This window comes from Acinonyx jubatus, chromosome A1 (assembly GCF_027475565.1).
Source record: "Acinonyx jubatus isolate Ajub_Pintada_27869175 chromosome A1, VMU_Ajub_asm_v1.0, whole genome shotgun sequence".
Taxonomy (NCBI): domain Eukaryota; kingdom Metazoa; phylum Chordata; class Mammalia; order Carnivora; family Felidae; genus Acinonyx; species Acinonyx jubatus.
Window position 1 is genome coordinate 89,620,938 of NC_069380.1, and position 23,350 is coordinate 89,644,287.

At 44.5% G+C, this 23,350-nt stretch overlaps 1 protein-coding gene across 1 annotated transcript in view; it reads right to left on the bottom strand.

The window, feature by feature from the left end:
* Positions 1–23,297, bottom strand: part of MAML1 (mastermind like transcriptional coactivator 1) — a 43,389-nt gene extending 20,092 nt beyond the window's left edge. The window contains exon 1 of the mRNA XM_027076929.2: positions 22,093–23,297. Coding sequence (XP_026932730.1) covers positions 22,093–22,446 — 354 coding nt within the window. The 5' untranslated portion in view covers positions 22,447–23,297. The remainder of the gene's footprint in view (positions 1–22,092) is intronic.
* Positions 23,298–23,350: the final 53 nt, after the last annotated feature.

Genomic DNA, 23,350 nt, shown 5'->3' on the forward strand with positions numbered 1-23,350 from the left:
AGATTTCCATTTAATTCAGCAATATTGTTTCTAAAAGAATTCATTTCCAAAAGCACAGAAAGCAAGAACTTGACCAGGTATTTGTAGACCATGTTCATAGCCGCATATTCACTGTAGCCAAAAGGTCAAAGCAACCTGAGTCCATCAGTGGATGAATGAAACAAAATGTGGGCCATCCACACAATGGAATATTATTCGGCTCCATGTTGACAGCAGAGAATCTGATGCGGAGCTCAAACTCACAAACCATGAGATCATGACCTGAGCCGAAGTCAGCCACTTAACTGACTGAGCCACCCAGGCACCCCAGGGAGGGTTATTTTGGAATAATATTGAGCTCACTTAAAAAACAGCAGATAATTAATTATTGATTAGACCAGATCTCTCTAAAATGCTCTGGAACTCTATGATTCTGTGCAATCAGGCATTTGTAGATAAATATGACAAAAATGCACCATGAACTACTGAAAGCATAAACACCATGACGTTGTCATGTATGAGGAAATCTTGACTTAATGGAGGGACCGCGTGTGTAAGAGTGATACCCTTCCCTTCCAAAGCCACGCCCTCACCGGGTCCTCTATCCCATTCCTATGTGGCCTCTTTAAGGGTCTTGCTCATTCCATCACCACCTTTTCCTCTGTTTTCCATCCATCTCCCTGTTTACCAATTCTTTCCTCCCCTAAGCACTGGCAACACTCCGTGCCTCCCATCTTTTGGCCCCCATCCTACTCTACGTACCATCTGGCTCAGTGTTAAGGGTATAGCTAGGCTGGGTTCAAACCCTGGTTTAGTTGCTTAATTGCTGCGTGCTCACAGGCAAATTACTAAGCATCTCAAGAAGCCCTGTTTCCTCATAGGAAGAAGGGCTGCTGCTGGTGGGGCGTGGGCACCACTTCCTGGGGGGCTGTGAGGCACATCACTACTGCTTACCGAGCAGCTGACAACGTTCTCACGGGTCAGCCCATCCCCTCCCTTCACTTCGGAGCTTCTTCAAAGATGGATCGCTACTTTGCCGTATGAACCAAGGTGACCTCCTGGATCTTAAATCCAAGGGACACTTTAAAACTGTATTGACTTAACCTCTCTGAGGCACTGAACTACGATGACCACTCCTCCCTTCTCTAAACATCTTCTCCCTTAAGGCCCATGAGATGGCTCTCTGGACGGCTCTCCATGGCTGCCCTCTGCAAGCTGCTGCTTCTCCTGCTCCTGCTCCTGTGATGTCTGTCGCCCACAAGGCCTTGGTCCCTTTTCACTGCTGTCCTCTCCCTAGGTATCCCATCCACACTCGGGGCCTCGGCCACAGCCTGGCAACTTGGCACAGAGCGGGCACTCAAATATTTACTGAATGAACATTTCCCGGATCTTCATCTTTGTGCCCAGTCCTCCGTCCTGTGCTCTAGATTCACATATTAGACTGTAAACTGGGAAACTTCACATCGCCACATGGATACTGGGCAGGATGTCCTCCAAACTTGGCTCTTCCTCTCATGCTCACCCACTAGGTACATGGCTCAATCCTTGTCCTCTGCTAACTCTACCTCCTAAATTGATCTCCAGTGTCCAATCCCTCCACACGACCACACCTCCCTTTTAGTTCAACCGCTCATTTTTTTACCTAGATTACTGAAATAACTTCATGCTGATCTATTTCTATTCTCTCTGTTCTAATCCATCCTTTATGTTGTTATCAAAGTGATCACTATAAAAACACACATTTGAACCATTTTTAAATCCCTTATTCCCCCCCTATTCACTTACAGATGAATTTCAAATTCCTTACTCTGGCACTAAGGGCGTGTTTGATCTGACCCCGATGAGCCTTTCCATTTAGTCCTCTGCCATTTCGTTGGGGACCCAACTTCAAGTGAATTTGTTTCAGGACTGAGAATATACCTAGCCTGCTGATCACCTGCGAATCCTTTAAGATTGAGTTCAAACATCAACTCCTCTGTAGTATTTTTTCCCTGACCACCTGCCCCACACCTGGTCAAGTTCCTTATTCCATCCCTAGCACTCTAACAAAGCGTTGTATGCACTACTTACATTCCATACTCACAGTGAAGCACTGGAGTCATACTGTAAATATGCACTCATCTGTTTCTTTTAATCTCCCTGCGCCCCCCTCCCCCCAGTCTGTGGAGGACAAGAACCTTGCCCTTTTCATGCCCAGGGCCAGCGAGTTACAGGTACCCAATGACTGTTTCCAGATTAACCCTCCCTCCTCCTTCCCCATGACTTCCCTTCACGGTCACTCAACTGTTCTTTAGCCTCAAGCACATCTGTCTTTCAGTTTCACGGGCTCTCTGTGCCCAATAATGGAGGCAGTATTAGTTCACTTAATCTTCATGACAACCTACCGGGTCGGTGCTGTTACCCCAATTTCAAGATCAAAGCACTGAGGCTTAAAGAAGTTAAACCCCTTGGAAAGTGAGCACTAAACCAGGATTTGAACACAGATTTAGTTGATTCAAAGTCATTTCCCAAAGTCCAACTTAGGCGACTCAGTCAAATATGCCTCTTTTTCATCTCAAAACTTCCTAGAGTTTTTACTTCTCTCCCTCTTCTCTGAGAGGAAAACATCTCTCCTTGCAAATGTTAACTGCTCTCCCCTGCACCTTCCTACTTCTTTTGGATCTGCTTCATCTGAGACTTTCTCCCTTCAAATTATTCCCCTCCAGGGGTGCCTGGCTGGCTCAGTTGGTGGAACATGTGACTCTTGATCTTGAGGTCAGGAGTTTGAGCCCCACGTTGGGTGTAGAGCTTATTTCAAAAAAACAAAAAACAAAAAACAAAACAACTCCCCGGGGTGCCTGGGTGGCTCAGTCAGTTAAGCACCCAACTTTGGCTCAGGTCATGATCTCATGGTTAATGAGTTCAAGCTCTGCATCGAGCTCTCTGGTGTCAGTGCAGAGGCCGCTTTGGATCCTCTGCTTCCCTCTCTCCCTGCCCCTCCCCTGCTCACTCGCTCTTTCACTCTCTCTCACTCAAAAAATAAACATTTTTTAAAAAAGTATTCCCCTCCTCACCTCAAAAATAACTTCAATATTTTGTTCAGAGCACTGGTTCTCAAAGTGTGGTCCCAGACCAGTAGCATGAGCATCACCTGGGAACCACCTACTAGGAATGCAATTCTCAGGCCTACTCCAGATGCCCTGAGTCAGAAACTCGGGGTCGGGCTCAGGAAACAGTTTTAAACAAGTCTTCCAGGTGTAACCATATTAAAAATAAACAGGTGAAGCTAATTTTAATAACATGTTTAAACCCAATATATTACCATTTCAAACGTAATTAATATTTTAGAAGGAGAGATTTTGCATTCCTTTTTGATTAGAAGTTTTCAAAACTCAGTGTTTTTTATGTTTGGCACAATACAATTTGGACTAGGCACACTTCAAGCATGTAACAGCCCTCTGTGGCCGGTGGCTACTGTACTGGACAACACTGCTCTAGGAACTGACCTTGAATGTAAGTCTTTAGGACAGTCCTGAGACAAAAGGAAGCACCCCTGACCTGGCTGCCTGCTTCAGGCAGCAGGCTCCTCACCACACACAAGGCTCTCCTCAAAGCCTGCCATCCTGCATCAGAAAGCTGAACTTCAACATACCAAGCCTCCTTGTGCTTCTGCACAGGCGGCTTCTTCGCTGAAGTACTCAACCTTGCCCCTCCTTTCTGTTTCTCCCAAACTCCTTCTCATGATCTTATTCAATGTATTCTGCAAAAAGCTACTGAGAGCTCACTGAGTCAGCCACCATCTGGGCCCCAGGGATACAGCAGAGAACAAAACAGACAAAGCCCTTGCTCTCCTGGAACCTACATTCTAGTTGGCTTGTGCTCCCAAGTAAATAAAGCACAGAAAGGGCATTTGCAGGGCTTACAATTTTAAAGAAGGTACTCAAGAAAGGCTTCACAGAGCATGAGCAGTTTGAGCCAAAGTCAGCGGGAGATGAGAGAGTGTGCCATGGCTACACCTCTGGAAGAGGGTCCAGGCTGGGGGAAGAGTGGCATAGAGGCTGAGGGGGAGTGTGTCTCGTGGTGGTGTGGGAGAGGGGACCTGGAAGAGGTAAGAGAGTGAAAGCGAGAGAGGGCAGGAGGGACAGGGGTGCCAGACTGCACAGGGCAGTCTAGCCAGGTGGACCCTGCCTAAGGGTTGGCTTTTCCCTTGGGTGAGATGGAAAACTGAGCAGGAGAACAAGATCATTCTGACTGCTGCACAGAGAGCAGACTGTAGGAGGGCTAGGGCAAACAGGGAGACTGAGTAGGAGGCAATATTCTAGGTTAAAAAAAAAAAAAAAGATTGCTTAGACTAGGGTGGTAGTGAAGGGGCCAATTCTGGATGTATGCTGAAAGTGGAGCTGCTGAGGTTTGCTGACAGCACTTGGCCCAAGGGTCTCCGGGAGAACAGTGTTCCTGACAGGCCCATGTGTGGCTAGAGTGCAGTGAGTGATGGCAGGTGGCAGCAGAGAGGTCCTGATGAACTCTCAGGCCAGTGATGGGGAGAGGCCATGGGTCTGTGCGGTTAAGGATGGAGGCTGGTGGAGAGTCGGTTTTGCCACGAGTACAGGGAGCTGTGGGCATCCCCCTGCACTTAACAGCAGAGAGCACGTAGTACCCACACCCTACCGTCCTCCCCAACTCCCAAAGGTGACTGGAGAGTTTGCCACTAGCTTTTTGTACAGTCCTCTGGTGTGGTACATATGACAGCACAGTGATGGCTGTCTCTGCATCTGTCTCTGTCAGCTCCTAAGGTAGGGTCACTCCCTCATTCACCTGTCTTTCCAGCACCAGTCTTTCCAGCACCAGAATGAGACCTGACTTATCACCAGTGTTCAGTAAACAGCTCTCCTAAATTCTGCCTGTTGGTTGGGACTGGCTAGTTTGCCAAACCAAAACAACATCCCATGGTTGGCAAGATCTTCTGGCAAAAGTTCACACCTGATTAACAACAACACATAAACAAACATTTATGAAGAAATCTCCTAGGGGTGGCCCTGGCTGGCTCAGTCATAAGAGATTCTTGATCTCAGGGTCATGAGTTTGAGTTGGGTGCGTTACTTTAAAATACATACGTACATAATAGCTCCTAAATCAACAAGAGCAACCATTTATTAAGCACCTATTCTGTGCAAGGCCTAGCAACTCTGCAAAGCAGGTGTTGTTTTCACCATTTCACAGGGAAGGGAACTAAGGCTTGGAGAGGGTAAGCAGAGCAAAGAGGAAGAGGATCAGAGGTAACTATAGCTCAGAAGCAGTGCCAGTGTGTGTGTGTGTGTGTGACAACTTCTGAAGACATAGTAGAGAGCAGTGTGGGGTGTGAGCTACACACATCCACCTGCAGTGTCACAGCTCCCGGGGAGGCTGGCTGTCTGCCATACTGAAGACTGGCATAGTACCCAGAACTCACAAAAATTCTTAACTGTCCACATAACGACTTATACAGACTTCATCATATGATCAAGTGTAGCACATGCATGTGATCAAGTTGTAGCACACCCAACTTATCACACAGATTCTAAACTTTCTTGAATAAAAACACTGAGGTGAAATAGACAACCTGAGGCAACTTGAGGCAGAAACCATAAATGGAATCAATGCAACATTAACAGTACACCTATTAGGCAAGGCTCCAAAGGGGCTGCAGCTCAAGACCTCGGCATATTTGGAGCTGTGGGTTAGCTCCACGTCTGATGTCCCCTGCCACTCCTCTACAACTGCTCTGGCAAGGTCACCAATGAGGCCCACGTGGCTAAATGCAATTTCTCAGCTACTCCTAGCCCAGCAGGGACTCTCCTGATCCGGGATCAGGAAACGGAATCTCAAAAATCAGAAACTCTTGACGAATCAGAATTCATCCCTAAATCTTCAATCAACCAATCACCATAGCCTGTTCATTTTACCATCTCAATATCTCTGGACTCCGGCCTTCTCCTATTTCCACACCACCACTTTCTAGTTCCTCCTAGTCATGTCTTGCCTAGACCAATAAAATAGCCCTTCTCTACTACTTATGTTCACCCCCAATCCTTACTCACCCACTGCAAAGTTTTGGTTTTTTTTTAATGTTTGTTTTTATTTTGAGAGACAGAGAAAGAACCTGTGGGGGAGGGGCGGAGAGAGAAGGGGAGAGAATCCCAGGTAGGCTTGGGGCTGTCAGCGCAGAAGGTGGCAAGGGACTGGGCTCATAACCATGAACTGTGAGATCCTGACCTGAGCCAAAATCAAGATCCACATGCCCAACTGAGCCACCCAGGTGCCCCTGCAAACATTATCTAAGGCACAAATTTACTCAATCATTCACAGTTATTTAAATCCTTTAACTGGCTCTTCACAGTACATACAATCAAGTGCACAGTACATATATCATATACTCTCCACAGTACATACAATCAAGTGTAAGCTCCTTGCCATGGTATGTGCAATGGTTGATTTTGTGCATCAACTTGACTGGACCATAGAGTGCCCAAATGTTTATTTGGCCAAACATTATTCTGGGTGTGTCTGTGAGGGTGCTTCTGGATGAAAATAACATTTGAATCAGCAGCCTGAGTAAAGCAGATTGCCCTCAGTCAGTTGAGGCCTACTAGAACAAAAAGATGGAGTTAAGAGGGAACTCTTCCTGCCTGCTTGCCTGAGCTAAGACAAAGATTTTCCTGCCTCTGGACTAAAAGGGAAACGCTGTCTCTTTGTGGGGTCTCAGGCCTGCCAACATTTGGACTGGAACCACACCACTGGTTCTCCCGGGTCTCCAGCTTGCCAACTGCAGATCTTGGGACTTGTTAGTTTCCATAAGTGCATGAGCCAATTTATTATAATCAACCAACCAATCAATCAATATCCTCCTCCCCCATATATATATGAGGGTTCTGTTTCTCCGGAAAACCCGAATACAGTTTGTAAGGCTTTTAAGAGTTGACATGTTTATGTCTGCAGGTTTATTGCTCAACATATTCTTCTCATATTTTTATTTTGCAATTAACATTTGTGGTTGTTGTGACAGGTATTATACATATATGCATATGTAACAGTGCAAAGAATAATGACAAAACCAACACCATTTTCCAACTGGTCAAGAAACACTTTAGAACCACAGCACTCAAAGTGTGGTCCCAGGACCAACAGAACTGGCATCACCTGAAAGGTTAAAAACCCAAATCTCAGTCTCTGCCACCTCTGCCTTAGAAATCTGCATTTTGTTTTTATTTATTTATTTTTGAGAGAGAGAGAGAGAGAGAGCGTGAGCGCGCGCACAAGAGTGGGGGAAGGGCAGAGAGAGAGAGGAGAGGGAGGAAGGGGGGACAGAGAGAGAGAGGGAGGGGGAGGAGGAGGGAGAGGGAGAGGGAGAGGGAGAGGGAGAGGGAGAGGGAGAGGGAGAGGGAGAGGGAGAGGGAGAGGGAGAGGGAGAGGGAGAGGGAGAGGGAGAGGGAGAGGGAGAGGGAGAGGGAGAGGGAGAGGGAGAGGAGGGAGACAGACAGAGAGAGAATACAAATCCCAAGTAGGCTCTGCACAGCCAGCGCAGAGGCAGATGCAGGACTCTAACTCACAAACCTTGAGTTCATGACTGGAGATAAAACCAAGAGTAGGAAGTTAACCAACTGAGCCACCCAGGTGGCCCCAGAAATTTGCATTTTAAAAGGATCTCCAAGTGATTCATATGCACATTAAGCCTGAGAAGCTCTCCTTATAAATTTCTGTACCCTCCCTCTTCATCCCACAGGAAATAATACCCTGGTTCTTTGTTACTGGATTTTATTTATAGTTCTACCACCTTCACATAATCTCTCCCCAAACAATATACCACCTTAGTCTCAAAAACAGAAGGCAAGCACACACGAGCTGTGCAAGGAGAGGGCAGCACTGCCCCCGCTGGACAGAAGCTCCAGGAGAGGGTGAGGAGAGCACTCTCCGGGTCGTGGGCTGACTTCCCCTTTGCTGGGAGCTGACAAGGCCCCTTCTGGGGAAGTGGCAAGCAAGGTCACAAGGGAGTCTGGGGAAACACAGGGCTCTCCACAGCCAGGCGCCAGGCAAGGCTGAGGTGTGCACCAGGCACCAGACAGAAGTATGGTCGGAGGGAATGGCCTGCCCTGTACTTTCCACTTCCGAGCCCACCATGGCCCTCTGGCTCTCAGGGAAAAGCTGAGAACTTCCAGGAGTGATACGTGTGTCCTCAGCAGAGCACGAGGAGAGAGACCCTCAGCAGCACATGGATGAGAATGTGGGCCAAGCTCTCCTAGGTGTTCTGTCTTTGGGTTAAGAGGATGGTCCAGTGGAAATGTGTGGGGGGCCTGTGTCTTAGCGATGACCGCCTGTCTCTTGCGTCACACGGAGGCAAGACTGCTCAGCTACCCTCCACATCTGGTGCAGAACTGCTGTCCCGGGATCACTTTTTACCATCCTCCAAGGGATTCCCTCTTCATTTTTTTCTATGTTGGATCTCCTCTTTTCTGTACCTCATGTCTTACTCTTTTTTGACTTATCCTTTCAATTTGGTGGAGTACATCTTGCAGTAGCTTCTTGAGAAAGGATGTGTAGCAGTTAAATTTTTAAAAATCTTTATCTCTCAAAATGACTATTCTATACTCATTCTTGTATACTTTGGCTAGGTCTAGAATTCTAGGTTGGTAATCATTTGCCTTCAGAATTTGGAAAGCACTGTCTTTTTGCTTCATACGTTGCTGTCATGAAGTCCAAAGGGATTCTGATACTTGATATGTGACCCAGTACATTCTCTACCCTAGAAACTTAATCTTTTCTTTAAACTCAGCGTTCAGAAATTTTATGACTGGTATGAGTCTATTTTCTTCCCCACTGCTGAGCACACAGTGTGTCCTTTGAATTTAGCAACTCATGTCCTTCAGATCTCAAATTACTTTATTAATCATTTCTTACCTTGTTTTCTCTTTTCCTGTAATTTCTTTTTAAAGTTTATTTTGGGAGATAGAGAGAGAGAACGCGCACGCACAAGCAGGGGAGGGGCAGAGAGAAGGAGAGACAGAATCCGAAGCAGGCTCTGTGCCATCAGCACAGGACCAAACGCGGGGCTCGAAACTCACAAACCCCGAGATCGTGACCTGAGCCGAGACCAAGAGTCAGACACTTAACTGACAGAGCCACCCAGTGCCCCTCTTTCTGTAATTTCTATTATTCAGTTGTTGGACTTCCTACACTGTCCTCTTGTTTTCTTTTCTATTTTCTGTTTTGTCTTTTTTACTTTACTTTTTGGGAAAATTGCTTTCTGTCAAATTGCTTTCTGAATTTTCCAAAATTCTTGTTCCATAAATGTAATACATCCTCTTAATCTCTCTCAATGATATTTCATTGGCCAAAATAAGTCCTATGTCCAAGCCCCAAATCAAGGGATGGATAGGTATACTCTGTCTGCTATGAAGCTATGCCAAGGGTGTGGGTTTATAATATGATCTACAGAGTGAAGAACTGAGACCAAACACTTAACTGACCCCCCTACCACTAAGGGCTATGACATACTCCCAAAGGTAACAGCAACTCGTTTTAGCAGTGATAAAGGATAAAAGTCAGGGGACAGGCGGAGGAGGGAGGGCATCAATAAGCAAGTAGCTGTATATTTAAAAAGTGCTGCAGGGGCTCCTGGGTGATTCAGTTGGTTGAGTATCCAGCTCTCGATTTCAGCTTAGGTCATGATCCTGTGGTCTGTGAGATCAAGCCCTGCATCAGGCTCTGCAATGACAGAGCAGAGCCTGCGTGGGTTTCTCTCTCTCTGCCCCTCCCCTGCTCACGCTGGCTCTCAAAATAAATGAACTTAAAAATGAAAGAGTGCCCCCAAGTAATTCTGATATATATGCCCCTCTGCCCGACAGAGTGTGTCTTTACTATACTAGATAATGTATTAACCGGCAATTTGTTTCCCAAAAAAACCTAATTTTTGTAAACTTCTTTCCCATGTATGATCTTATCTGCACAACCTAAATGGAAAGATAAACAGCTTTGGTACTGGATTTTGGTTTGAATTCTTGTCCTACCACTGAGCTGGCAACCTTGGCATGTTAACCTAGGAGTCTCCCTTTCCTTACAAGTGAAAGTGGATGCAATAATACCTACCAATGGAGATTGTTGTGGAGACTAAATGACAATATATTTAAAGAGTCCAGTCCTTTTAAACTTTTCTTTGACATGACAAGCTTGACCACTTGTACCAAAGCAGATCCAACTGGATGCCATGACCCCATGCTAGGCACATCACACAGAAGTACCAGAGGTGGCTCAAGGTGGAATCCCAACGTGGCTGCCCCTTTACATAGTAGACCACCTCCAGCCAGTCCAGGGCTTCCTTAATGGAAAGGTCCTGATTATCATTAGCCAATCAGCAACACAAAGTCTTTGCTTTCCAGTCAGGGAAGAGATGGTTTGTGGTCTTCTGGCTTTAAAAAAAACCACCCTAGTTTTCTTCCCCTGAACCACATCCCTCAGAGCCTAGACTGTGCTAGTATGGATTTTCTGCTTGGAGGTACACTTTGCCACTTAGTTTACAATCTCTGGTCTCCTAGAATTTTTTTTTCCTTAACATCTTATAAAGATGAGGAAGTTGGAGCAAGGCAGAGTAAGTGCCATGCCTTAAGTTATACAATTACTTTAGGCCAAAACAGTCACTGCATTCAGGTTTTTTGATTCCAGGCCCATAACTAGCTTCATCCATTTTGTATGCAAATCTCGAACTACCTTCTTTCCCTGAGACACAGGGAAGACATACTTGTTTTAGTTTTGTTTAGATTACAAATTTTTACTCATAACTAACTATACAGTAATAAAGATGCACTATAGCAATAAAGAGACACACATATGAAGTTTTTCCTTGTTTTAGATTTAAGCAGAGGATCACAGAATCTCACATCTTTCCTTGATTGGTTTTTAAATGACTCTGCTCTAATTTTGCTTATATGCCCTTAAATAAGAATCCTTAAATTGCAGGGTACCTGGGTGGCTCAGTCAGTTAAGCATCCGACTCTTGATTTAGGCTCAGTTCATGATCTCACAGTTTGTGGGACTGAGCCTTGTGATGAATTCTGTGCTGACAGCTCACAGCCTGCTTGGGATTCTCTCTCACCCCCTCCCCTGCTTGTGCTCTCTCTCTTAAAATAAATAAACATTAAAAAAAAAAAAAAAGGAATCCCTTAAATTGCTAGAAATTTTCAGGGCATATGGTTTGTAAAACCATAGCTTTAATCTTGTAGCTAATTTTTAAAAAACTGTGGTTAAAAACCCATATCAGAAAATATGCCATGAAATCCTAACCTTTTTTAAGTGTACAGTACACGTTGTGCAATTGATCTCTACAACTTTTTCATCTTGCAAAACTGAAACTCTGTATCCAATTCTGTATCCAACACAGCTCCCCCATTCTCTTCCCTTCAGCCCCTGGCAACTACCATTCTATTTTCTATTTTTAAGAGTTTGACTATTTAAAATATCTCATACAAGTGGAATCATGCAGCATTTGCCTTTTTTGCAACTGGCATATTTCACTTAGCATAATGCTCTCAAGGTTCATTCCTGTTCTAGCATATGACAGGATTTCCTTCCTTTTTAAGGCTGAATACTGTTTCATTGCACATATACACATTTTCTTCATCCATTCCTCTGCTGAAGGATACTTAGGTTCCTTCTACCTCTTGGTTACTATGAACAATGTTGCAATGAACATGGGAGTGCAAATCAGGGCCTACAGTCTTAACCTCTACCAACTCCACTTCTGAAATGATCCCAGCCTAAAAACATACATCTTATGATTCTCAGTTCAGAGCTCCATCCACAGTATCATTAACATTCATTGAATAAACGCCTGCTGACTATCAAATATGGGGCAGGTGCTAGACTCTTGGTCTTGCTCTCAGTTTGCTCATAGTCTAATGGAGAGCAGCAAACACACTAATTGAAGTTCAATGTGTGATGGTGACAGTGGTTGAGCGCCCAGCTCAGCTTGAGAAGGGACTTATAAGGAGTCCTGGAAAAGATGACACATTGGCAGAATTCTGAACGATGAGGAGCTGTCAGACATTACAAGACTGGGGAAAGATACTTGCAACGACACCAACAGAATTTAGACCATTTTCAAAGAACTGCGTTCAGAGGCATCTGGGTGGCTCAGTTGGTTAAGCATCTGACTCCTGATTTCAGCTCAGGTCATGATCTCACAGTTTGTGAGTTCGAGCCCCACATCGGGCTCTGCGATGGCAGTATGGAACCTGCTTGGGATTTTCTCTCTCCCTCGCCCTCTCTGCCCTTTCTGTGCTCGCGCACACACACTCTCCCTCTCAAAATAAATAAACAAACATTAAAAAAAAAGAAAAAAAGAACTGTATTTAAAGTATTTGGGGGGATCTTGAGACTGTGGCACATGGGCTTCATTCCTATGGTACCAGATGTCACATCAATGACATGTTCCACTGATGCTGCTCCCAATGTTCACCATTCTCTCCTGCTGCTCTGCTCAGCCACATACAATAGTTCTCCACTGACCTTAGGGCCTTGAGCACTCATATGGCCAATGTCTGGCCTGTGAGCTAGGGTGCTTTATTTATTTATTTATTTATTTATTTATTTTTAATTTTTTTTTTTTTAACGTTTATTTTTTTTTGAGACAGAGAGAGACAGAGCATGAACAGCGGAGGGGCAGAGAGAAAGAGAGGGAGACACAGAATCTGAAACAGGCTCCAGGCTCTGAGAGGCCAGCACAGAGCCCGACGCGGGGCTCGAACTCATGGACCGTGAGATCATGACCTGAGCTGAAGTCGGACGCTTAACCGACCGAGCCACCCAGGCGCCCCTAGGGTGCTTTATTTAAAAAAAAAAAAAGAAATTTTTAAAATTTTTATTTCTTTTTAAGAGAGAGAGAGACAGACAGAGACACAGAGTGCTAGCGGGGGAGGCTCAGAGAGAGAGAGAAGACCCAGAATCTAAAGCAGGTTCTAGGCTCCGAGCTATCAGCCCAGAGCCGGATGCAGGTTTGAACTCACAAACTGTGAGATCATGACCTGAGCCGCAGTCAGATGCCCAACCAACTAAGCCACCCAGGCACCTCACTGGGTGCTTTAAATTCAGACATACCATAGAGTGGGGAGCAGGAATTGTGATATTTTCCATTTAAAGACATCACTCTTGGGGCACCTGCGTGGCTTAGTCTGTTGAGTGTCTGACTTTGGCTCAGGTCATGATCTCACAGTTCGTGAGCCCGAGTCCCACGCTGGGCTCTGTGTTAACAGCTCAGAGCCTGGGGCCTGCTTCGGATTCTGTGTCTCCCTCTGTCTCTCTGTCTCTCTCAGTAACAAATAAACATTAAAAAAAAATGTAAAATAAATAAATAAAATAAAATAAAGACATCATTCTTCCAACCTCAAGTAATCAAAATACATACAGCTCTTTGAAGGAATCCTTCCTGAGAAAGCAGAAAGAACATAGGTAAGAAATTTGAAGATAATACATGTTATTTGATGCAGGTGACGAAACTCATGACAACACCCCATGCTCTTTAACTTTCTTCCTTAGAATTCAGAAGTGAGATGGTAGTCATGGGGATGTACGTTATTATGTGTGTATTTGGAAAAATACAGTCTAAGTTTTTCTGATAGAACACGGAGTCTGATTTGGCTGATTAATTTGACAGTAAATATTGGTTTTGCCAGTTATGTTACACGATAGACACTTTCCACACTTTTCATATATTAAACAAGATACAGTTTGAAGGTTTTGATGAAAATATAAAGCAGAAGTATTTTATCAAAAATACTGTACTGACAAAGGTGTACAAAATGAACAGTATTTTGATTCACCCAACCAATTTTGAGAATATTAGGTTAAACAAGATACCTCTAAAAAAAAAAAAAAACAAAAACAGGTCTACTCAATAATCAATTGATCAGACTTGATAAAGCCTTTTTGTTATATCTCTAAGTAAATGAGTAAGTGAATGACTAATGATGAGATTAAACCTTTCATAAGCCAAAATGTTTCTAATTCCTTTTTTAAAAAGTTTTCATTTAAACTCTAGTTAACATACAGTGTAATATTAGTTGCAGGTGTACAATATAGTGATTCAACAATTCCATACATCACCCAGTGCTCATCACAAGTGCACTCCTTAATCCTCATCACCTATTGCCCCCATCTGCCTCAGCCCCTCTGGTAACCATCAGTTTGTTCTCTATAGTTAAGAGTCTGTTTCCGGGTTTGTCCTTCTTTTTCCTCTTTGCTTGTTTTCTTTCTTAAATTCCACATGAGTGAAATCGCATGGTATTTATCTTTCTCTGACTGACTTATTTCACTTAGCATTAGATCCAAGAGTATAATTAGATCCAAGAGTATAATTTCCTCCTTTCTTTTGCATTTATGTAAGGATTTCTGGGGCTTAAATTTATAAAAACAGAAAATAGGAACAGAATTGAGGACTCTCATTTTTGTCAACAATATTCACCTGTGGTTACATGACCAAATTGAGGCAGGGGAGACTCATTCATCTCACCAAGATAAACATTTCTAATAAACTTGTACTCTTTTTGCTTAATTATTTATAAAAATGTATAATGCACTTGTTGTTTGTTGTGTACTAAATTACTATAACCTAAAACTTACTGAAAGGAGCACCTGGGTGGTTCAGTCGGTTAAGTGTTCAACTTCAGCTCAGGTCATGATCTCGTGTTCTGCGGGTTCAAGCCCCACGTTGGGCTCTGTGCTGACAGCTCAGAGCCTGGATCCTGCTTTGAATTCTGTGTCTCCCTCCCCCTCTCTTTGCCCCTCCCCCGCTCAAGCTCTGTCTCTCTCAAAAATAAACAAACATTAAAAAAACAAAACTTAGTGAAATCAGAAATATGTAACACCCACAATCTTATAAATGCTACATATATTCTTCTTTTGTATAAATTAACCTTTCTTAAAAAGAGCAAAAATATCCCTAGAGCTTTATGGTCAAAGTAAATTGAAAAGTCTTAAATTTCTATTTTTATACCTTTCTTTTGTTGCCAAGAAATTTGCCAGTGTGATAAAATAAAAAGACTTTTTAAAAAAGCATACGTTAAGTTAGAATAAAACAATGTGAGGCAAGTGTAAAAGAAATCCAAGTTGGAGGAAAAGGAAGGATTTACAATTTCTATGAAATGGGCGTCTGGGTGGCTCAGCTGGTTAAGCATGTGACTCCTGGTTTTGGCTCAGGTCATGATCTCATGGTTCGTGAGTTCAAGCCCCACATCAACCTCGGTGCTGACAGCAAGGAGCCCACTTGAGATTCTCTCTCTCTCCTCTCTCTTTGCCCCTCCCCGAGTGCACGTGCTCTCTCTCTGAAAATAAATAAACTTTAAAAAAAATAAATCTTCAACAAAAGCATTCTTTAAAATGTAATTTTTTTAAATGTTTATTTATTTTTGACACAGAGGGAGACAGAGCACGAGTGGGGGAGGGGCAGAGAGAAAGGGAGACACAGAATCCGAAACAGGCTCCAGGCTCTGAGCTGTCAGCACAGAGCATGATGTGGGGCTTGAACCCACGAACTGTGAGATCATGACCTGAGCCAAAGTCAGACGCTCAACTGACTGAGCCACCCAGGTGCCCCAAAAGCATTCTTTAAATGGCTGATGAAAGCATATTGCTAAGGTATTTAGATTCCACAGGCTACATTTTAAAAAGTGATGTAACCATTTTATTTTTAAATGTTAATATTTATAATTCTCTGGAAGTTACATCCCTGAAACTATAAATAGCATTTTCTGTCTTTTCTTTTTAAAATAGCTGACTCATATTGAACATATGTAGCACTTAGAAGGCTCTGTGCTAAATACATTTCTTTTTTTTTTTAATTTTTAAAATTTATTTTTTCTTGTTTTTTTTTTAATTTACATCCAAGTTGGTCAGCATAGTGTACATTTCTTATTTCATATATTTCACTTAATAAATCGAGGTATAGTAATTTAGTATACAGTTAATCAACACAATGAATACATTATGATTTTTGATAAGCTTAAAAACTTGGGATGAAAAGTTTTAGATGTCAACATAAAATGTGTTGAGGGGGTTCACAGTGTTGCAAATTTATTTAGTCCAAATGCCCAGTATCAAATATATGGCTTTTCACCATATGACTCCTAACGTTTCAGCTTCAACTTCTAGCTTCTGGCACTTTTAAAGCCCCAAATCCAAAGAACTACTCACTGTCATAATTTCGTGCTTCTGCTTAGTTTTCCAAAGGGATCACACTCCTATTAGATGCCCTGTGATATGAAGTCAAGTCCCTATGCATATTAGTGTATGAAAGGTTTGGAAAAGCCCTAAATAAAGGAAACTGTTTATGGGGCTCCTGGATGGCTCAATTGGTTAAATGCCTGACTCCTGATTTCAGCTCAGGTCATGATCTCACAGTTCGTGAGATGGAGCCCTGCAATGGGCTCCGTGCTGACAGTGCAGAGCCTGCTTGGGATTCTCTCTCCCTCTGCCCCTCCCCCACTCTCTCTCTCATTCTCCCCTTCTCTCTCAAAAATAAATAAACTTAAAAATTTTTTTTAATTAAAAAAAAAAGTAACTTGTTTAAATTTGTTTCTCCAAATCTAGAACTGTTAGTAGTCTGTGAAATTAGTGTTCCATCGAACACCTTTCCAGCAAAGTGCCCAGAAAAATCTTAAGATCTAGTTTAAAAGTCAAATCTTGGGGTACCTGGGTGGCTCGGTCAGTCTTGACTCTTGATTTTGGCTCAGGTCATGGATCTGGGTTGTGGGATCAAGACCCATGTCGAACTCTGCACTGGGCATGGAGTCTGCTTGGGATTCTCCCTCTCCCTTCTGCCCTTCCCCACTCCCCTGTCTCTCAAAATAAACTTTAACAAAGTAAGTAAATAAAACCCGATTAAAAAAAAAGTCAAATCTTTAAAGCCTTCCAAACTTCACCTGAGAGGCATCCTTTCTCCAGTATTCCCACAGGTTTTGCAGCCCTCAACATGGCTGTGCAATTACTAGTTTTCCACCTACTCCCCATTAGGCTGCATGACAAAGGTCCAGTACCATGATGGTTCCTGGCTCCCAGCAGGAGCTCAAAGTGGTTGAACCAACAACCAAAGGAAAGCTGGAAGTGCAGGAAAGGAGTGGACAATGGACAGATTTCTACTTCAGATGACTGGGCTACAGGAAATATTCACAAGGAATAGAAGATTGGCAGAAACAATTGAGAGTCCATTTTGGACGTGTGGGATATAAAAGTGGAAACGTCCAGTAGGCAGGTGGAAATATGGATCTGAATCTTGGAAGAGAGATCTGGAGATTTAGAGAATCTTATTTTATAGGTGGTAGATGAAGCCATGAAATAAACAATGACATGACCCAGGAAAACATGACTGAGCAGAAAGAGTAGAGAATGGAGTAACCTGAGGAACACCCATTATCTAAAAAGTGTGCAAAGAAAGCTTCTCAAGCCAAAACACTAGGATTCCCCTTGATTCCCCCAGTCTCCTGCCCCCCCCCCCCCCAATCCATCTGGCCCATCACTGAGCCCTGTCACCTCTCCCTTTGGGAGCTGTACCAAACCCATCTCCTTCTCTCTGTCTCCACTACTACCACCAACCCTAGTCTAGACCCCTGCGAAAGCCTTAACTGCATCCACTCTTGTGCACGCCACCCCAAGCATTCTCCACATAGCATCAGAAAGGCCCTTAAAAAATAAATCACGCTGGGGTGACTCAGTAGGTGGCTCAGTCGGTTAAGAATCTGACTTCAGCTCCAGTCATGATCTCACAGTTCATGAGTTCAAGTCCTGCGTTGGGCTCTCTGCTGTCAACGTGGGGTCCTCTTCCGATCCTCTGTCCCCCTCTCCCTGTGCCCCTCCCCTGCTCATCCTCTCTGTCAAAAATAAACATAATAAAAACCAACAAGTCACACTTCTTAAAATCCTAACTGCTCCCCACTGCACTTGATCTAGTCGTCCTCACCTACCTCTCATACTAGCTGCCTAGTGCCATGTGGCTCCAGCCACACTGACCTCCTTTCTGTTCTTCAGGCAAGCTCAGAAGGTTGCTGTCTCAGAGACTGTGCTGGTGGTTTTCTCTAACTGGAATGTTCTTTTCTGAGACTTTCAGCTGACTGATGACCTCCTGTCAATCAGGTCCAAATAAAGATGAAGCATCTTATCTAAAGTTGCTCCTAGGTAAGTCACCAGTATCACATTACTCTTAATTTTTTGTTAGCATAACTAATATTACAAAAATTAATTTTTTAAATTATCAATCTCTTTCTCCATGAAGGCGGGAGTTTTAACTTGCCTGTTCACTGCTATATTCCTCTGGCCCACAGTAGGCACTCAAGTACTTGTTGCTTGAGTGAATTAATAAGGAAAGCAGGAGACTCAGAAAAAAACCAGAAAGCTGGAAAGAGAACCAGAAGAAAGTAGAAGCTAAGAGAAGAGTCTTGGGAAGGAGGAAGTCAAAAAGAATGATGACTAAGAAGCCACTGAATTTGGCAATTCCATCTTTGGTGCCATTTAAGGGGAGTAACTTCGGAAAAGTAGAAGAGGTAAAAGGCAGATTACAATGGGCTCATGAGTAAATGGGAAGTTCAAGGGGAAAGGGCAAAGGGAAGGAAAAAGATGGAATACTATTTTGAGGGTGAGAAAAGACAAAAGCAAGGAGAATAACTGCCCATGTTTTCACGCTGAAGGGAAGGGCAGGGTGGGAAAGGGGATACTGAAGATAAAAAAGGAAAGAGTGCCAGGACAAGGTCCTGGATGTTATAGGAAGAAATAGGATCCTAAAGCCACATTAGTCACCTTTTCTCTAAAACTATCCCACATGATTACAGCACAATGTCTGTTTTACGTTCAGAAATATCTACTCCCTGTAAGTAATTTGTTATCTGCATAATTCTAGCATTAGTTTGCTCTACCAAATCATTATTAAAATTTTGTAAGTCTTTCTTAACTCTTAGAAGGTACACACTGGGGTGTCTGCAAGTAGAGAGCCATATGGTATGCACATAGTGCTCTCATCCAGTTCAGGGAACAAAGGTTTTAAGAGAGACAGAAAGACAGAGATGGATGGATGGATGGGTGGAAACAGGAGAGAAAGAGTGTGTGTGGAAATGATAAAGCAAATGGAGCACAACAGTGATAATGGGCAGAACATAAGTAAAGGGTGTAGAGAGGTCTTTTGCACCATTTGTGTCGTGGCTCAGTTGGTTAAGCGTCAACTCTTGATTTCGGATCAGATCACAATCTCACGGTTCATGAGATCAAGCCCTGCACTGGGCTCTGTGCCAACCGTGTGGAGCCAGCTTGGGATTCTCTCTCCCTCTCTGCCCCTCCCCCGTTTGTGCTCACTTGCGCACACACGCTCTCTCTCTCTCAAAATAAATTAATAGTAAACGTCAAAAACGTATTCAAATTATGTACAAATAAAAAGTTAAAAAGAGGGAAAGTTTTCACACCTAAACTAAGCAGGGAAGGCAACTGCCCCAAATGGCTGGCATGCAACTGTCAAACTTCTCTACAGACTTTCACAACTACTGAAGGAATAAGCAGCAAAAGTGTAACAATGATGGATAAAGGGATGAGGCAGAAACTTTTATAGCCTTTTACTAAAAGAAAATGTTCAAGCTAATGTATAAGACTATTCTCATCACAGAATGAATGCTTGTATCAAGTGGTTGGGTAATTCCCTATAATCTAGCATACCCAATAAAAAGAAGTCAATCCTGTCATTAGAAAACAATCTGGTTTTTAATACACAGACAGTATAAAGAAAACCTAACAGCTGTTCCTTGACAAGTAGAATAGAAAAAAGTCTGAAGCACTGTTTCTGAACCATCCTTAACAGAATAAGCAGGTAGTGGTTAAGCCTGCTGTTGCAGGACTTCCTAAGAAAGGAAAAAAACCTGAAGGCAAAATCTATCTGATCCCTTTTCTGTTTTACAAAGGGTTTGCTGATGATGGTAACTCTGGCTGTGAAACAGCTGCCTAACAATACTACAGTATATCTGGAAAAAAAGAACTGATCATATTCCCAATGTAAGGGACATTAATTAGATCAAATACACATAATAGAACTGTCAAAGATAACAATGACCAAGAGGCACCTTCTCCTCTCCATCTCTCTGTGAAAAGCTGTGCTGTCTCTCCAAACCAAAGTCTTATCCAAGCAAGGCACTCTCCTCTCTGAACCGAAGGAGCCATTAGAAGGGAAAACACTGTTTTTTTTCCTTAGTGATACTGATCTTCCATTACTAGGACCCCATCAAGGCTGAAGAGCTCAGCTAGAATCAGTTGTGGACTAAAGTGAAAAGGGTCCCCCCTTCCTACTAGGGAGGTGGAAGAGCACTTCCACTCTGAAGTTTAAACTCATGAAATCCAGGGGTCAAGGTTTAATGTGATAAGACATCAACATAACATGGCACATCTGATCCCAAAGGAATGACTGAAAAGCCAGATTCAAGTTCTAACACACTCAGAATTATTTCTCTTCAAACAGCAGGCCTAATTTCTTTTCAGTAAATCAGGACTAAAAATAACATACAGGATCCAAGCTCTTTCTCTCACTACTAATGTACTTTCTACAGGGTGTTCGAGGCAACTATTTTGAGTATAAAACTAGGATTTTTATGAGCTTTCATGGTTTACTTAAATTGGAATGACTACCCACTACTCTTAAAGGCTTTTCCTTAAAACAAGAGTCGTTAGTAAAGGTGGCTCATGAAATTAAGCCATTTTGCTTTTTGAGGTTAGTGCACAAGACCATAGATTACTGAGTAAAGTACTATGAAATTTAGTATCAGTCACTCAAGAAACACAGGCTGAGGGCCTAAGACATGTACAGGACTCTGAGCCAAACCCCTCCCTGCCTGCCTCCCAGGGCTTACAGTCCAGTTAGCAAGACATGACCTAAAGTAGCACCACTATGTGCTAAAAATAAATAGCGGAGATACCTTTTGTAAATGTTTGGACAAAGAAGAATCTGATCGTGAGTTAGGATGGTCTGAAACTAGCTCTAAAGAGGAAGATGAGCTGAAGAATGGGAGGATTCTTAGAGGGGAGAAGGGTCCTGTAGGCAGCAGCTTTTCTGTTTAAGAAATATTTTCACATCTGCACTCACTTGAGTCTTATAAGAATCCTGGAGGTTAAGAAACTAAACACATCCACAATTTACAGACAGGAAAAGGGAGGTCAGAAGACTGGACTAATCTTGATACAATAAGCAATGAAATGTCCAGCAGCCCAGTGTAGGAGAGAATAAAGAAAAGAATTCAACCAGAGCATAGGAGCCACAGCATTTAGACAGGAAAAAAGACTAATGACCTAAAGACTAGTTAGAGAAGAGTACAGCAATAGCCTAGCTGAGAGGTAACAAAGGCACAACTTTTAAAAACACACAGAACAAACTCGATTTTAAACACTTGTTTTAAACTTTAAGTTACCAAGAAAACAACAACAAAAATCACCTCTTAATTGTCTTCCTTTCATAAATCAGTTTCAGGGAGGTAAACCTCTAACCAACAAATTCCTTAATATTATCAAAGATTTTAAATAGGCTTATAAAATAAAACGGGAATTGTGAACAATATTGCTGGAATCACAAGTTCACAAATTTCTGGATTGCCTAAATACGCAATATTGTCTTGCAACTCACGAGCAGTATGATGCCTTTTATTTCGATTTCCCAAGATTTTTGGATTTTTCCGTTCAGAACACTTTGATTTAGACAACTGAAGGCCGACTTATTTCCATATGTAAGCCCTGACTCTTCAAAGAGCAAGGACCCTATAAAACATTCGCAGAATAAATGAGGTCACTATCAGAGGTAACACTTTGCCAGTCTGTTCCCCCCAAAAGTTATCAAAATCTCAGAATCGAGTTTGGAAGAACCACCTTTCAGCTACCGTTCACCAGCCTTCCCAGCCGGGGCCTTAATGTGAGTAAGGTCCTTACGGTCATGTTTTCCCAAAGTAATGCCACAGTGCCATTTCCCGCAGATGACAACTTCTCAGTCCCTGCCATGTCAGCCTCCCCCGAGCCAGACCCGAGGATTTGTGGGCACTGGGGAAGTCTCAAGGTGGCCGGGTGGTGTCAGGGGCAGTCAGTGGCTGCTCCCCACGCCCTACTCACCGCGACAGGGCGGCCGTGCTCGGGCCCGTCGGTGGCGTCGAGGCGCGGGGCCGAGGCCGGCGCGGCGGGCACCGGGGCGGCGGCGGACGCCGGGACGGGGGCGGTGGCCGGGGCCGGGGCGGGCGGCTGCCGGTGCTTGCCGGCGCGCTTGGCTTTGGCCTGGATGCAGCGCTGGTGCAGGGCGAAGGTGTGCTGGCGCTCGAGCTCCAGGCGCTCGGGCGACACGGCCTCGTAGCGGGCCTCGCAGGTGCTGTGGTGGCGCCGGCACAGCTCGATGCGCCGGCGGAGGCGCTCCATGACCGCGCTGTGCCGCGGCAGCGCGAACTCCGCCATGGGGCAGGTGGGCAGCACCATGGGCCGCGGGCTGCACGGGCCGGGCCCGGGGCGGGCCTCTCGGAGCCGGCTGGCACTGCGGGCTCCGTTCCCCGCCGGCGGCCCGGCCGCCTTACGGCCGCGCCATGGCCCCACGGGCTGCGGAGCGGGCTCGCGCGCGGCGGCGGGTCTTTCTCCGGCCCCGCTCGGCCCGACCCGGGCCGGCGCTCGCTGCCCACCTCAGGCTTCGGCCTGTCCCCGCCGCCCCGGCCCCATTGTTTTCCGCGCCGCCGCCGCCGCCATCTTAAAATTGTTTTCAGGGCCCTCGGAAGAGGGCGGGGCCCCGGCAGGCGACCCCGGCGTCACGGCTGATGAACAGGCACTGCGGCCAATCAGAGCAGGAAGAGCGGGCCGCCCGAGGGGCGGGGGCTAGCACGCAAGAGGCGCGCTGGGGCTCCCGAACGAGTTTAAAAGGAACTCTCAAGTGAGGGGCGGTGGGAAGCCCCTGGGCGGGCCTCAGTGCTGGGCACCGAGCCAAGTATGACCGACAGGAGCCGGTCCTAAACACCACCCCTAGCCCTCAGGCCCTTCCGGGCCCGCGGAGAAAAGGGGCAGTCCGCGAGGCGTTAACTGCCTGACCCAGACGCCTGCCTGGCACTGCAGCGCTTCACCATTTTCTCCTCCTACAGCCTTGTTGAATTGTTTTGATGAACTCTAAAGTAGCCACGCTTTTTCAACGTCAGCTGTTTTTCGACGCATTGCTTACATCCGGCCTCATAATTGGTCAGAATTGTCCACGAGTGTGCTGTGCTGGAAGAGCTTTCTTCTAGCACCATTACGAATCACGGGGACTGTCAATTTCCACTTAATACAAAAGTTTGAGCAAGTTTCAAAAGTCCTACTTAAAAACAAAAAAAACCCAGGGAGCCTAGCCTGACAGTTAAAG